General features: G+C 51.8%; 6 protein-coding genes across 6 annotated transcripts; 3 read left to right on the forward strand and 3 right to left on the reverse strand.

The window, feature by feature from the left end:
- Nucleotides 1-325: 325 nt before the first annotated feature.
- On the reverse strand, nt 326-1,290 carry N7462_005905 (uncharacterized protein; the record flags this gene model as incomplete). The annotated part of the gene is made up of 2 exons (XM_057077623.1): nt 326-767; nt 833-1,290. 2 exons carry the CDS (start codon nt 1,288-1,290, stop codon nt 326-328), a joined length of 900 nt encoding a protein of 299 aa, XP_056933203.1.
- A 1,008-nt stretch (nt 1,291-2,298) lies between these two features.
- On the forward strand, nt 2,299-3,753 carry N7462_005906 (acyl-CoA dehydrogenase; the record flags this gene model as incomplete). The annotated part of the gene is made up of 3 exons (XM_057077624.1): nt 2,299-2,396; nt 2,480-3,328; nt 3,387-3,753. The coding sequence occupies 3 exons, from the start codon at nt 2,299-2,301 to the stop codon at nt 3,751-3,753; spliced, it is 1,314 nt and encodes a 437-aa protein (XP_056933204.1).
- Nucleotides 3,754-4,603: 850 nt separating this feature from the next.
- N7462_005907 (bZIP transcription factor) lies at nt 4,604-5,665 on the reverse strand (the record flags this gene model as incomplete). The annotated part of the gene is made up of 1 exon (XM_057077625.1): nt 4,604-5,665. One exon carries the CDS (start codon nt 5,663-5,665, stop codon nt 4,604-4,606), a length of 1,062 nt encoding a protein of 353 aa, XP_056933205.1.
- Nucleotides 5,666-8,452: 2,787 nt separating this feature from the next.
- gwt1 (putative GPI anchor biosynthesis protein Gwt1) lies at nt 8,453-10,014 on the forward strand (the record flags this gene model as incomplete). Its single annotated transcript, XM_057077626.1, has 2 exons — nt 8,453-8,548; nt 8,620-10,014. The coding sequence occupies 2 exons, from the start codon at nt 8,453-8,455 to the stop codon at nt 10,012-10,014; spliced, it is 1,491 nt and encodes a 496-aa protein (XP_056933206.1).
- A 346-nt stretch (nt 10,015-10,360) lies between these two features.
- On the forward strand, nt 10,361-12,311 carry N7462_005909 (amidase; the record flags this gene model as incomplete). The annotated part of the gene is made up of 3 exons (XM_057077627.1): nt 10,361-10,494; nt 10,591-11,132; nt 11,194-12,311. The coding sequence occupies 3 exons, from the start codon at nt 10,361-10,363 to the stop codon at nt 12,309-12,311; spliced, it is 1,794 nt and encodes a 597-aa protein (XP_056933207.1).
- A 463-nt stretch (nt 12,312-12,774) lies between these two features.
- Nucleotides 12,775-14,414, reverse strand: pdeA (3',5'-cyclic-nucleotide phosphodiesterase PDE1; the record flags this gene model as incomplete). The annotated part of the gene is made up of 3 exons (XM_057077628.1): nt 12,775-13,441; nt 13,505-14,175; nt 14,367-14,414. The coding sequence occupies 3 exons, from the start codon at nt 14,412-14,414 to the stop codon at nt 12,775-12,777; spliced, it is 1,386 nt and encodes a 461-aa protein (XP_056933208.1).
- Between the last annotated feature and the right edge of the window lie 1,656 nt (nt 14,415-16,070).

The following is a 16,070-nucleotide window of genomic DNA, read 5'->3' on the forward strand; positions in this document are numbered from 1 at the left end:
GGGTCAAAGTAATAGAGGAGAATTTTCCGGACTCGAGGTTTGGAGATGCACCCTACGTGACATGCATGAATTTGGATCAAGAATTTGATGGTACTGGGGACTATCGGGGTATCTATCGAGGTTGGACGATGGTGGCGCTTTCTGCTCTGGTTGAAGTTTTCGATGGGTTACGGCAGATGAAATATTTGGTGGAATATCATCGCGAGGGCCGGGTATATCTAGGAGATGGAAGATGGAGTAGCATATAATTATGATCTCATGTTTCTCGATATTTATCATGGCGAATGGCTTTTCTTGTACCCAAGTTTCTGATAACACAGCCACCCTACACAGGCAAAATTATGACAGCACCAAGGGCTATCCCCAACAAAGCGATGGCAAAAATAGCACCAATGCCATCCCAAACATTGGGAACGAGAGCTGTCCTCTTTGCCGAATTACCTGTAGCCTCTGAATCAGTTGATGCGGGCCCTGTTCCTGCAGCCTTTACATCGGAAGTCTGATGTACAAGCGTCACTATCGGCACGACAGAATAGGCTTGAAGCTGTGAGGTCGCGTTCGCGTGCCAAGTGATGTAGCTGGTACTTGTTATAGGTGCTGTAGAGACGAGATTCTTGACCTCACCGACTGCAGTGACCCCATAATACCAGAAAGTCCTCGTGATATTCGCCAAATCTTCATTTGGAATAATGTTCTTGCAACCTGTTGATATTTTGTACTCGGGAAGAGTGGAGCAGCATCCAATGTTCGAGTTCGCTGTCATAGAACTATAAAATTCAGTTACGCGATGAACATGACATTTGTAGGTTGTAATTCTTCAGCAGTTCACTACCTTGGACAACATAGTGCGGCCGTCTCACTCGGATCCAAAATCTGCATCAATACATTTGCAGGCGGGTTGATGATAGGATATTCCAGGCTCGTTGAGATTGCCGGCGTGGGAACAAAGGCACCCGATGAGTTTACTGGGTTTGCTCCATCACGCGATGCAATACCAGCAGTGGTCCATCCGCTTGGACAATAGAGTCCGGGCGAGAAGTATGACTCCTGCCAAAGATTTGCAGGATTTGAGCCTGTTATAGATGACCGTTTGGCAGAGGTCCCTGTCGGGATACAGTTGTATTCTGCATGTGTGCAGTTGCTATCCCAATAGATCTCACTCACATCGGCACTAGAGCCTATTTTAACGTGGTCGGTCGCAGTTGCACAGCTTGGAGGCGCTTTCCAGGTAGTGATGAGAGGACCCAAATTTTTGAATGTGTACTCGGAGAGCGCTGAACTGGAAGGCATAATTTGTACAGCTTTGCAAAAAGGGTTCAGAAGATGAAGAAACTCCTATCCTGGAGGAAATCTTAATGTGTCGGACAAAGACTCCGACCAACTTTGCCACTATGTTCATCATGTTGACGCACCAAGTGACCTTCAAAAACGCCCGTAGAGTCAACAGAAGGATTCAATGATATCGGTTTCTCGGACTCGCGATTGATTTAGGTAATAGAAACCGCAAGTCTCCATTCTATCGTCAAACTTTATGAGAAAATGATATGTAATTGTCATCAAGTTCTAACGGATTATCGTATTCCGAATTTGGGGCACTGCCGGGCCTTGAGTGTTCCATAGTCTTTGTAATCTCCGTTTCAGGAGCAAATTAAAACTGCATCTTGGTGGGATTATCGATGCTAAGCTTTTCTTGGACTCTAATATCTCCGTTGACGAAGAGGCCTAGTGCCCGGCCGATCAATCTCTGATAGGTCTGCATCAACTGTTGACACTTTAAAAAACTCTTTATTTTGACTACAAAGTACATTCAGTCTTTCTCCAGTAGGTAGATTTCTAATTCTCAATTCATGAACTTGTGCCGAATCCAAATCAAGACTGCCTCGGCATGAAGGGCATAACTGGAATGGATTTTGTGGACAGAAGAGATAGGCAGACCTTAAAAGATCCAAGTTTTAGAGGCAAAAGAAACACTGTAGTTTCTAGTACATAGTAAGCATATCACATATTTCCAAACTTTTCTAGCCCCTTCTCAGCCATTGTGCATCCCTAGACTGTAAGCAGTAGGCAGTAAACACTGATGGGAGAAAGCCTAGGTTATCGGGAATCCCATAGGCCCCACTTTTGTACGGCCCCGCGAATCCCCAGGGCCGCCGCTAACCGAGGCTCATCTGCAGCTCAGTTCCCTTGTGATTTAACGGCCTTCACATTCACATTCACGTTCCCTCGTCTCTTCGTCTGCTTTTTCATTTGCACACAACAGCCTTTCCCCTCTCTACTGCACCCCTCATTCTAGGCGCAATGGCCTCCATCTCCCGTGCCTTGCGACCCTTGTCGCGCACTGCTCCCTCGGCCCGTCTGGCCTCCAAGCGGGTAGCTGCCATCCGCCCAGTTCAGAGGTATCGTCCCAACAGCAGTGGGAATGTTGAATACGCCGTCAGAGACTCCTTTCACATACTAACCCGATCATCCCGTCTCCTAGCGCTTATACTTTCTCGACTACTTCCCGCCGGCGGGATGCCGACCTCTCTAGCCTCACTCCGACCCCGATCTCCCTTCTATCCGAGACCGAGTCGATGATGGCCGACGCTGTCTCCAAGTTTGCCCAAGAGCAGATCGGCCCAAAGGTCCGCGACATGGACGAAGCCGAAACCATGGACCCCGCCGTGGTGGAGCAGCTCTTTGAGCAGGGCATTATGGGCATCGAGATCCCTGAGGAGTTCGGCGGCGCAGGCATGAACTTCACCGCGGCGATCGTTGCGATCGAGGAGCTAGCCCGGGTTGACCCCAGTGTCAGCGTCATGGTCGACGTTCACAACACCCTGGTCAACACCGCCATCATGAAATACGGCGACGCCCAGTCTCACCGCACCTGGCTGCCCAAGCTGAGCACCGGTACCGTTGGCTCGTTCTGTCTGTCGGAACCTGTCTCTGGCTCGGACGCGTTTGCGCTGCAGACTAAGGCCGAGAAGACCGCTGATGGGTATAAGCTCAATGGCTCAAAGATGTGGATCACTAACGCCATGGAGTCGGGTATTTTCCTCGTGTTCGCCAACCTGAACCCCAGCGCCGGATACAAAGGCATCACCGCGTTCGTTGTCGAGAAGGGTACTCCGGGCTTTTCGATTGCCAAGAAGGAGAAGAAGCTCGGTATCCGGGCTAGCAGCACCTGCGTGCTCAACTTTGACGACGTTGTCATCCCCAAGAGCAACCTCCTGGGTGAGGAAGGCCAGGGCTACAAGTATGCCATCAATATCTTGAACGAGGGCCGTATCGGTATTGCTGCGCAGATGACCGGCCTGGCCCTTGGTGCCTGGGAGCACGCTGCCCGGTAAGTTGGATTCTGAATTTGAGGGAAACAACCACCCACAATCCACTAACGAGAACAGCTACGTCTGGAACGACCGCAAGCAGTTCGGCCAGTTGATCGGCAACTTCCAGGGCATGCAGCACCAGATTGCGCAGGCTTACACCGAGATTTCCGCAGCCCGGGCTCTCGTCTACAACGCCGCGCGCAAGAAGGAGGCGGGTCAGGACTTTGTGCAGGACGCTGCCATGGCCAAGCTGTACGCTTCCCAGGTTGCCGGCCGGGTTGCCGGCTCTGCGGTGGAGTGGATGGGCGGCATGGGTTTCGTGCGCGAGGGCATTGCGGAGAAGATGTTCCGCGACAGCAAAATTGGCGCGATCTACGAGGGTACCAGCAACATTCAGTTACAGACTATTGCCAAGCTGCTACAGAAGCAATACACTAACTAGAGATGACGACCTGGCATTATATTTGAAGCATTGTTTCTTTTCTCTTTTTTTGGGTTCTTTGCGATAAATTTGGGTTGCCACGCACCCACGATGTACTGTACAGTTCGCAAGCTTCTGGGAGTACAAGACACCAATAAAGGGATTGACGAAAATCCTTTATTTTGAGAGTTTCCGTACTGCCTCAGAGGCCGCGTTATATTCTTCAGATCCTGTGGTATCCTTGTACAACACGTTTCAGACTGATATTACCAGCCCTTTGTAGTGAGGCGTATTGAAGCTGCTGTGACATTCCAAAGAGGATGGGTAAGCCTGAGATGCTGACTGTCCTCTTTCCCATCGACTCCCCGGCAATTGAGATGCCACATGGCCTCAGTCAGGTTGAGTGCAAATGACGTCCTCATTTCGCACCTACAACTGTCTGGATTGAAGACTGTAAGGAGGTCCTATCCTTCTGTGGGGGGTTCGTACTCGGTATAGGCTTCGGCGTGTGGGGACTGCAAGACGGCTGACGGCGGCTGAGCCAGCGGGCCGGGTCTTTTTTCCTTCTTGCCAATCCTGCATAATCGACCTTGATTGCTTTTCTTTCGGCTTTGAGCAGGACATTCTCCGCACCACACACGTTGGTCTGAAGGAAAGTGATGTTAGTCACCACTTCCACGAGTGCCAGTGATGTGTCCTCGTCTACGAACGTACCGTGTGGGGTCTGCGGTTTAACTCTATACAGATCTGTTTGGCCCGCAGCGTTGAGTTTCGTTTTCCTTCTGAGGGGCATCACGCTCCTTTCCCCGTACCTTTTTAGGGGTCTATGGTGCATTCCTCTCCAGCAGGCTCGATATCACGATTGGTGTCCCTATGGGAAAGAATAGGTCGGATTCTGGTATGTTGGTGCCTGCGACGGGTAGGGTTGACCCGGTGGCGGCTGGCTAGACGCGCTCGCGCCTGACATGGACATGGATATGGACATAGGTTGATGTGCAGAGAGAAAGCCCGCCACGGACTGGTCTACAAGTGGCTGCGCAGATGAAGCCAGGCCATCTGGTTGTCCCTGGGGATGTTGACTCACAGAGTAGAGCTGGGAGAAGGAAGGATTGGAGGCGGTCTGACCCGGACTAGGGCAGCCTGCGAAGTTGATCTGAGGGGTTGCGACGGGGATATGCTGTTGTGAAACCAAGCGCGAACCTCTCTGCAACTGTCCGTCGATCACATACGATTCCATCCGGGTGGAGAACTCAGGATCGGAGGACTCGCCGAGAGACGGGGACCGAGTAGTCGTGTACGAAGTGGGCCAGTCATGCTGATGAGATGATTGACTAGAGCCCGATACCGCCGATGGAGCTCTGGGAAGGCTTGATGCGAGATGGGACGGCCCAGCGAGCTGTGAAGGGAGGATGGAGCTTGTTGCAGGGAGACTTGAGCCTGCGTTGCTGGAACTGTCATCCAAGGGCCATCCGCCTCGAAAGGGAGCTCCGATCTGTTCGCTACTGGCCGTGAACATGGGACGACCCGCAAAGGGCCCCAGTTGTCGCTTCAACCGACCGACCTCGTCTTGTAAAGCGGTATTCTGCCGGAGCAGCTCATCGAAACGTTCGCTCTTTGGTCGCATCTCGGCCACCTGTGCCCGAAGGGTGTTGACTTGATTCTCCAACTGCTCGATATGCTCCTTTGTTCGCTGGCGGATGGACCGCTGGGCCTCTCGATCGTTTGCTCGTTTCCGTTCCAGCTGCTCCGCAGAGAGAGATGAAACCTTTCGAGTCCCTGAACGCGACTCCCGCTTCTTGGGTAGACCTCCATCCCGACTCGTCATGGTCTCCTTATCTTTAGGGGCTGCCAGGCCAGACCCCGGATGGTGCACGACCGCCCGGCTCTCCGGGACCCAATTCTGTCTCGCAAATACCGCGTTGGTGGTGACCATGGATCCTGTACAGGCCACCAAAGACGGAGAACGCAGCATCGAGGGAGAGCCGGGGCTCTCCTGACCGGAAAACAACCCAAAAGAAGAGATTTCCAGAAGAACCAGAGCTGCCAGATGGCCGACAGATGGCCCCCTATATCACCGAGCCGAAGGGGGAAGGAGGGGGCGCGAGACAAGGGCAAAGAAAGGTCGGGTGCAAATCCTAGACAGCCAGATCGTGGGCCCAGGATGAACTAATGAACTACCCAGCCAGATACCCGGTAGGTGGCTCCGTCCCTGAACTTAATCGAACGAGTGTCTCGATGTGTCTCGATGTGTCTCGATGTGCCTCAAAGTGCTGAGTTCCCCGTCTGACTGGGGATACGAGGCTTTAAATAAGGTCTCCCGTCACCGCGGACTAGGACATTGCCTGCCCTTCTCCGGATCGTCGCTTGCATCAGACCCAGACCCAGACCCCCCAAAGGACACCTCGATGCGGCACATCCAACGGCTGAGCACTGGTTTCTGAGCGGACCAATGAGCAGCGAGATCTGCACGAACCTTGTGGGGACCCAGAAGCTATGGACATAGCGTCCTTTTTCTTTCTTTGGGGTCGAGGAGCCGATTCCGTTGGCTGCTAGGCCCGCTGGCTTCCCGGGTGGTGGGCATCGACCCATGCAAAGACCCAGTTTCGGCGCGCAAAGGGACGCAATCTAGTCGTGTAACTCGCTCGATGGCGGCCTGATAGGGACGGCTGGCCCAAGTGGAGCTCGGTCGACGGCTGTCCCATCGCTCTGCAGGTTCGAATGTTGGTAATATGGTCCTCGTCTACACCCCTTCTGTTGGCCGGCGCTTCCACCATCCCGGCTCGCCTTTTTTTGATCGGCTCTGATTAGTTCCTGGGCAAAAGTGGGGGACAAAAAAAGGTTGGCGGCTACGAGGCTCCCGTCCCGATTCTCCCGATTCGTGTGTCAGGGGAGGGTGTGTGGTTCGATCCGATGGGAACGCTCGATCCCTCGTCACCACGGGCTTGACATAAAAAATGTGCATTCCTGGACTCTTCTCCCTGGCCATTTGCTCTCGATTGCTTTAATTCCAAACCAGCGTGGGCCTCGTGGACATGGAGGTGCATATTGTACACCATACTGACCAGAGAGGGCCCGTTGCTTTTTTGGCCCCCAGGCCTTCAAACCCCGATAGCGCCGGTCCCTGGACTAGATCAGATCAGTGGGATCCCATATCCTGTAACCGCAAGAATTTGTGCTGGCAACGAAGAAAAGTAGTTGTATCGAAGATGAACAATTCTCCCGATACCGAAAACACCCGTCTCCAATCTATACTGTTGGCAGTGGATCGCATCCAGATCTATCGACGTGGCTTTTTACTGAAACATCATCCCAACAAATCCAACATAGCTAAGACTGTGAAGAACTTCACTGGAAAGTTTCTGCCGGCTGTACACGCCGTGCTATAGACCACATGTCTACCCCCACACAAGATGTCTCCCTACGTCTGCAAATAGCTTAAATGATCCTGACTAGGCGCCGGTGCTGACTGAGAAGTTGGTGTTGACAGCAATCCTGCAAGGCTGGTTGGTCTCTTTCTTCCCCCTCTCTTCTCTAAAGGATCCCCCTTATCCTGTCTCAAGATGGTCGGAAACGGCCATCACATCGACTTAGCACACAACCCCATGACTGCGGGCCTGATACCGATAACACACGGAGTAAATGACGATCTCGGACGGACAACTTGGCTGTGCAACGAGAGTGGCTACAGTCCAGGTAGAAAACTCCCTTTGGTAGATCATTCTGGCGGGCTATCCGGAATGGATCCGAGCAGGCCACGGTCAATGCCCACTAAGAATCACCGGCACGAGGGCTAAAGCTGCCAAACAATGTCTATAGAACCCGCTTGGCACGGCATTTTCTCCATGACTGGGGCCTGCTGGGGCCAATTACAGTACAGTAATTGGGCCATTTCGATCTGACACCCTACAGCCTTGTGAGGTCCGTCTCGCTAGCCAGACGATTTGTTTGGTGGATAGACGGTGGCTTGGGGGAGATTCGATTGGTTCTTTGGTCCGCCTACTGGGGGCGAAGAGAAGGGCCGTGGACACTGCAGACTTCGATAACACCCACCTTGGCTTGGACACTCGATGCTGCAGTAGCCTCTGCATGGGGCGGCTCGTCAAATGGTGGGGTGCAATGTCCGGGGTGACCGACGCCAACCAGAAGGCTGGCCCGGAAGCGCATTGTCCGCTTCTCCTGGATAATCGTCCGATCCGCGAAGCATGGACAAAGTGCCAGCCTTGCCCGGAATCAAAATGATACAGTAAAGATGTAAAAGATGTAGGCGATGTAGCTGTTGCATAAAACAGTTGCCTCGGATCGGCACAGATCATCTCCGGCCGAGTTTTGGATCGTCTTATCTGCCCGGTTGGCCCGCAGTATTCCGTATAGATCACCGAGCTCGGCCAACCCTCGCAAAGCTTTCATTGTTGGTATTCACTTCTCTTTTGGCCTCTTGGGTCATCCCATCGGGATTTATGAGAATTATTTGTGGTGTTCATGATCTCTGTGAAGAGAATTTGAACATCCCGTGGACATCACAGACCGGAGTCAACAACAGCAAATCGGAGATCGTCAGGTGACTGCCACCGTGTCCGCCAGCTCAACGCGGAGCTTTGGATTTCTCCGCCCTCGTCAATTCCCCGCTCAATTGTCCTTCGGACCACTGGTCGTTTAGATTCTTGATGGAATTATCATAATTGGCGTGAACTTGTTCAAAACAAAAACAGCCTTTCTCAAAATGGACCCGAGCTATAAAGCTCGGAAGGAGGCCTTTGTGTCGAACCTATCGGGAAGCAATATCGCGGACATCAACGCGGTCTCTTTTGTCGCGTCGGTAAGATTGCACTCCCCCGCAAAAGACCTATCCACCGTGAGCATAACTCACCCAATATTCCCTGAATCTAGGCATCGGTTCTGCTGTGGTCTGCGCTTCAGTCCCGGCTCGGTTTCTTTACTCCTTACGGCCCAGCCGCCTTGTTGACTGATTTCATTCTCAATGTACTTGCAATTCTATTTGCAACGACCGCCTATTCTTCAGCACCGGTCCTCCTCAACATTTTCCTGATCACCCCGGCCGTTCTCCTCTACCTCACACAGCCAAGCTCACGAACCTCGCAAAAAGCCAAGCCGCCCCGCAAGGTATCTGCCCGCAATGATCAGGTCCAAGACCAGGTCGAAACCCTGCCTATTCACCCTTTCTTGACGACATATCGCTCAGCTATGATGGTTGTCACCTGTGTGGCTATTCTTGCAGTCGATTTCCGAGCGTTCCCGCGCCGGTTCGCCAAAGTGGAGAATTGGGGGACTTCGTTGATGGATCTCGGCGTGGGCTCGTTCGTCTTCTCGGCGGGCGTAGTGTCTGCGCGGGCAGTCCTAAAAAGTCGCCTTTCTAAATCGTCAAAGGTATCCCTAGGAGGAAGACTCCTTGGCTCTCTACGCCATTCAATTCCCCTCCTAGTGCTGGGTCTGATCCGGCTCTGGAGCGTCAAGGGCTTGGATTACGCCGAGCATGTGACCGAATACGGCGTACACTGGAACTTCTTCTTTACCTTGGGCTTGTTGCCGCCCTTTGTGGAGATTTTTGATACCCTAACTGCATTGATTCCTTCTTATGAAGCTCTGGCTCTGCTTATTTCGGTCGCCTATCAGGTGGCCCTCGAGTCAACCGATCTCAAAACCTATATTCTGGTGTCGCCGCGTGGGCCCGACTTGTTTTCCAAGAATCGTGAAGGTATATTCTCGTTCCTGGGGTATTTGGCCATCTTTCTGGCCGGTCGAGGAGTTGGCACCCGTGTCATCCCCCGCGGGACATCACCCACCAAGTCTCCCCAGCAGGCACGCAAATCTGTGCTGGTTAGTTTGGTGTTGCAAGTGTTGTTCTGGTCAACTCTATTTTATTTCAACTCCACTTATGCGATGGGGTACGGTGCCAACATCTTAGTTTCTCGTCGGCTGGCCAATATGCCTTATGTCCTGTGGGTTTCGGCCTTCAACAGTGCACAGATTTTTCTATTTTGCCTGATTGAAACTCTTTTCTTCCCCAATGTTCACCGGGCGACTGGCAAGGATGGCGAAAATGAGGGTGCAGCTTTCGCGACCAGTCGCATTCTTCATGCCTTTAATCATGGCGGTCTGGGCATCTTCTTGGTAGCCAACCTCTTGACTGGGGCGGTGAACTTGAGCGTGCCAACCTTGGACATGAACACACCGCAAGCCATGGCTATTCTGGTAGTATATGCTGCCATATTGACTGGTCTAGCCCTGGTAATGGTAAAAACTAATTTCAAGTTGCGCCTGTAATTGTAGTCAATTTTCGAAGAGCAATCAAGCTTAGAAATGTATGTACCAAAAGTCTATGGCTTTTTACTCTCCTCCAATACCACCTATATTCTTTCCTTTTATCTGAAGTATTCCGATAGACTTCGCATCGACTGAAAAGAATTACATAGGAGCGTATAGTAATTTGCAACAACTAATGTGAATCTTTTTCTTTTTTTTTTTTTTTTTTATCACAATTTATGCTGTATTTGAGCCTGTGGAGAATCAAGGGTATCAGCTGACCCCCACGTGTAAGCGTGAGCCGCGGCTGAGTGATATCACCGCCCCAAAACACCTTCCAACTCCGCATTGCGCAAGCTCCCTAGCAATGAGAATGGGTTCCGACAGTCGTTCATTTCTAAACTATCCCCAGGCCCAGGAGGGTCCTGTTGTGCCATACAATAATGAGACCCAGTCCATTCCTGTCTTCCGAGGCACGGCTTTGGCAATTGGCGCAACCTTGTGAGTTGCGACGGAGCTTATCCAAAGCCAAACCGTGTTCGTCCACTAACCTATACACGCATGGTCTAGAATTCATAATATTGGATTCATTCAGAGCCATTTCTGGCGCACTGCTGGCTTCGGTGTGATTCGCGAAATTCCTCAAATCCTTCAATATGCCGGTCGCTATGATCCTACTGTGATTCCCGTGGAGCTGACACCCAGCGACATACCGACCCCTGTCGTCGCAAAGAGGAAAGGAAGAAGTGGATATTATACGTCAGCCGACTATCATGCACTATATCTTTCCAAGGACTTGACGCCGACCAGAGTTGTAGAGACATTGCTGCCTCTTGTCCGGCGTGACATCAAGCCCCCAGGGAAACACTCCACTGCTTTCCTCGAGTCGCAGGTCGATATCATCCGCGCAGCTGCTGAAGCATCCACGGAGCGGTTTAAAAAGGGCCAACCACTGGGTCCACTTGACGGGATTATTGTTGCGATCAAGGATGAAGTCCATATTACAGGGTATAAGCGCACGCTAGGCACGAAATTGGATTTCAAGAATGGGAGCGATGAAACTTCGTGGTGTGTACAGCAATGGCAGAATGCTGGTGCGATTATAATTGGTAAAACGACCATGCATGAACTCGGTCTTGGTAAGTCCAATTGACTTTGTTGCTTCTCTGCCGGTGTCAAAAACGCTCATTATAATTGCAGACACGAACAACAACAATCCGAACTACGGAACTCCTCGAAACCCCCACAACAAGACCTACTACTGTGGCGGCTCCTCGGGGGGCTCTGGCTATGCTGTTGGCGCAGGCCTGGTACCCATTGCACTCGGGGCTGACGGCGGCGGCTCAATTCGAATCCCGTCCTCATTTTGCGGTATCTGGGGTCTCAAGACTACTCACGGCCGCGTCTCTGGCGCCCCTTCTCTAAGTCTTGCACCAAGTGTTGGTGTCCTCGGCCCCATGGCTTCTAATATAGATGATCTCGCTCTCGCCTATCGCATAATGGCCACTCCAGCCCCCGCCTCGCAGGATCCGATATCCTCCCAGTTTCCCCAACCAATCCCTTTACCCTCTGACCGGCAGCGAGCCAAAACTATCGGTATTTTTAGCGACTGGATCGACCGTGCTGAGCCCGCCGTACGCTCTGTCTTCGACAATGCCCTCGAATACTACCGCCAGCGGGGATACGAAATAGTGAATATAACGATCCCTTATGTCCCCGAAGGCCAGCGCGCACACGTGCTCACCATCATGGCCGAGATCGCCTCCGGCGTAGATGCCCGTCAGATCCGGCACTTGACGGCTCCAAACAAGGTCTTCGTGTCTTTGGGCACGTACCAAATCAATGCCCAGGACTTCCTCGCATCCCAACGCCTGCGCAACCTGCTCATGCAGCACCTAGCACACCTGTTCGAAACATATCCCGGGCTGATTATTTTCTCGCCGACGACCCCGCTGCCGGGCTGGCATATCAGCGGCGAAGGAGACCTTTCACGCGGCCTGTCTGACGGTGCAACATCTGTCCGAAACATGGAGTATGTCTGGCTCGCCAACTTCACCGGGTGTCCATCTATCAGTTGCCCTGCAGGGTATGCCAAGGATAGTGGTGTTCCAATTGGTGTGATGGCGATGGGCGAATGGGGCACAGAAGAGGACTTGATTGATTTTGCTCGTGACGGTGAAGGGATCTTGGACTTGCCCGCCAACAAAGCCCCGGCCGGAAATGAAGAAAATGTGTCTACAGGGCTACGTGCACCCTCTGCCAATGACTCAATTTGGGAAGACGTCATTGCGAGAGCTCAGGAGGGTCAAATTGCTTGATAATGTACATTATGAACATTTTATCTTACAAGTTAATTATTGGTCGCTGTTCAGCTTAGTATTATCCAGTGCCCTTCTTGATATATTCTCGGTTAATTTGAAGAGATGTTCTTTGGGGCTCGCCTTGTTTAGAGATGCTTTCGCAATGCTGAAGTACAAGGTATCAATGAGAGCATCAATAGCTTGACTACAGTAATGGGTTAATTAAATTTGCTACGTGAGTGACTTTCAATACCAGAAAGCCTTCGTGAGTTGCTGAAGCATAGATTCCCTCCAGGTGATCATAAACTTTGAAATGAGAAAACTCCCTAACGAATCCAGCCGCCTTCTAACCCCTGCTCCTACTCATGGTCCCATGATAAGCTGTAAAAACAAAAGACCGCCGTAATTCCATCAAAAGGGGCAATGGAAAATAAAAACAAAAGTAATAATGAAAAAGAGCCACCGTCAACCCTTCCGTGCATCAAATCCAGATAGGTTCAGTCGTACTTGGAAGGAAGAAATCACACCCCAGATGTGCTTCTCTACTGTGAGCCTGGAGCTCCTTAATAATGCGTTCGCCTGGAGGCGGACCGTCAGAAAGGGTCTCCTTGACATGAATAATGTAGACAGAAAGGCAATTCAGTGGTGGATGGATCTCTTTGGCCCAGCGGGCTGGGTCTGGTTGGTCCAATTCTTCGCTTAGCACAAGAGAGTCGGAAAAAGATACTCGAGCTCCAGTAGCACTTTGGGCTCTTTTTGTTGACGGGCTCGTTTCCGTGCTGTTGGAGTTGGGCTCTGGTTTACGTTCAGCTATTCCATCGCGCACATCCATGACCTTATCAGCCAGGACTTTCAATTCAGCGATCAGGTGTCGTGGGCAGAGGTGGCCGTATAGAAAGGCATCATCGATGCTATCATTGTACGAGCATTCAATGAAGATAGCGCGCAATGTACCGGCCGCGACTTTGGGAGCCGCGGCCTTCCAGACGAGCCTGTTGTGGGGTTCAAGTGCCACTGTATCCGGCTCGACGTCTCCAAAAACAATGATCTCATTGCCAGTGCTGTTATCTTGGAGGAAGAAAGCGGAACTCTCAACGGTTGCCATAGCAGGTTCGTTCGATGCGCCGCTAGACCCGATACGTGGAGAGCTGGCTAGGAATTAGCGACTTGTCGTCTTCTTCAAAAGAAATTGACATCGGGTCTTCTCTTACCTTCCATCAGACTGGTCTAAAGAGCCCCGGTGTTGGAGCATGTATTGGTCAAACACAGCACTTCCAGTTCCATGGTGTGCGCCGCTTTCAGCGTGGTAACGTTGCTTGCTTCGGCCATGACTGACGCTCAGGCATTTGGTCAACAGACCGTTGCAAGCACGAACATATCCTCGGGTCCCTGCACTACCAAGTCTGCTATTCCCGCCTTCAACCAAGCGCTGGTAAGTGAGTAAACCAGCACCCCCATCTTCATCGGACAAATTAGGCCAAATAATATCGTTAAACATATGGTTCTTGATAGCGGCTAGAACTGAGGGCAGAGCTGCCACGGGCTTCGGCCCGTTTCCCGCCTCCAGGATTGGTGTGTTTATCGCCAGCCCCGATATATGGTCCAGGTGGGGATGTGTGATAAGAACGGCGCCAATAATGTCTCGGAAGATATAGGCTGCATTTGCCTCTGCGGTTTTGAATGGCAGCTCCAGGCCACTGAAAGGTCCATTCACTATCTTATGGTCCACCGCCTTCGGGACAGCTTGGTTCAGCAGTCGGATAATGCCTGCAAGGAGAGTTCCTGCATCAACGGCAACAACTGAACCAGGGGACCAATTCAAGGCCGTCGAGCGCACAAGAAGCCCAGTGACGTTATCCTCACGTGGTCCTCCATTTGGCCCCTAAATAGAGTCAACAATCCTATCCATTCAACATGCAGGGCTCTATCTGCCAGGACCCGGAACTAGCGCCACATTGCTGAGCATTGGGAAACAAGAGCCAGAGGCGGGGGGAGGGGTAATGATTGCTGATCCCTGACAGTTCGTTCTCCACATGACCCATGCGGGTGGTAGCGGGCAATGGACATACTCACCAAAACAATGACTTCGAAAGCCGCCTTATCTTTCGTCGTTTCCGGCATGTCGACGTTTTGATGGTTGTTTGAAACACGGCTTGTGGAAATCTAGCCCTCAAATGGTCGGCTCAGAAAATGGCCGAGGGTTTTTTGGCGTCTGAATCTCAACAAGAGTCAAGTTTCAACAACTTCAAAACCTCTAACTGTCTGTCTCACGGGAATAGCGCTTGTCGATTGGTCGAACGGCAACAGATCAGTCAGAACGGGCGGCTAACACCGACAGTGAGGCCAAGGCCAGGTGCACCAAACCAAGAAAAAGTTGTGATCTGGACTGCTTCAAAAGAAAGGTTGCAGCTCGGATACCTGTGTATGTGTGCCGGAAATGTGTAAGAGTCGAGGAGATTGCGGCAGCAACGAGGGGGAGCCGGCGGTGTCGCGTGCTTAATGCAGAAGGAAGCAAGGACTCTCTGGAGTGTAATACCGGCTCCGTAGTTTGCAAGGTAGGTTTGAAGGTGCAGATAAAAGTCTCCTACCACCTGAAAGAACCCCACTCGTGGTGGACCTTCCCCGGTTTGTACTACCGTGAGGCGCCCGGTGCAGCGTAGGACAAGGCACTACTGCAGGCGAAACCCAGGAAGCTTGGCACTGATTGGAGAAGAGCACGGGGTGAGACTTTATTTGCACGTCGGTAGAGTCTTCCTGTCCTGCAGCAAGCCAGCTGGATATATGGCGCCCGGATTAATATCAGGGCAATGCGATCTGGAGCGGCCCAAGCGATTCGCGCACAGCTGTGTGATTCCGCGGGGGCTTTCTAACACAACGACTGATACGCCACGGGCCCTTGTAAAACACACGATTCAATTAGCTATCTAGCTGTCTCTGAGGCAATCTCGTAGAGGTTTGAGACTCACGGGGAAGGCGCAGAAGATAAATATGCGGAGGATGGACAGCGATCAAAGAGCTCCGGGGCACTTGGGGGCTGGCCTTGGCGCATCCACCCCAATGTGCGCATGGAGCCCAAAGTCAGCCACTGTTGCTTACTCCGGAGAACGCCGGCGGCATCGCTTCTGAGTCCTGGCGGAAGGAAATGCTCCTCCGGGAGAGAGATGTTTTAGGAGCTATTTCATGGACAAAGTGGGAGGGGGCGCAGGAACAAAGAGTGCGGAGCCGATAAGAAGGGGCATGGTATCGGGGCTATCGGGGCTATCGATAGTCGATCAATGACGTGCCGTTCCGCCTGAAGAACTCCTGCTGTGGGCTGTTCTGGAGCCTCCGATAGGGTTGACAGTCCTTTGGCCGGATCATTTCCATTTGGTACCAGCCAGTCTGATAACGCCAACAAATTCGGCCATCTTGGGGCTTACGCATTTCATTATCCATCTGCTACATTTTGGTATTTGATCCCAACCTCAATCTGAACCCTTGGGAAGCCAGGACAGCATTATAGCAAGATTGAATAGTTGCTAGTGCTAAATGCGTGGGTAGCAGAGACTTCTCTGGAGTATAGGAACGCGCGGTAGATGACACAATGTACAGGCCTGCTTACGACAACGGGGATATAACAAGAGCAGGAGAGAGCGAAAGATGGAGAGACAACAAAGAAGAAGAAAAAGACAGAGACTGCAGCCCTTACACATGACTTCGTTTGGATTCCATGGATTACATGGTCCATTGACAACATGAAACCCACTCCATTCCAGACCAAAAAGAAAAATTCCGGGG

The sequence above is a fragment of the Penicillium macrosclerotiorum genome, assembly GCF_028827735.1.
Source record: "Penicillium macrosclerotiorum strain IBT 26536 chromosome Unknown utg000006l_segment0_segment0, whole genome shotgun sequence".
NCBI lineage: Eukaryota > Fungi > Ascomycota > Eurotiomycetes > Eurotiales > Aspergillaceae > Penicillium > Penicillium macrosclerotiorum.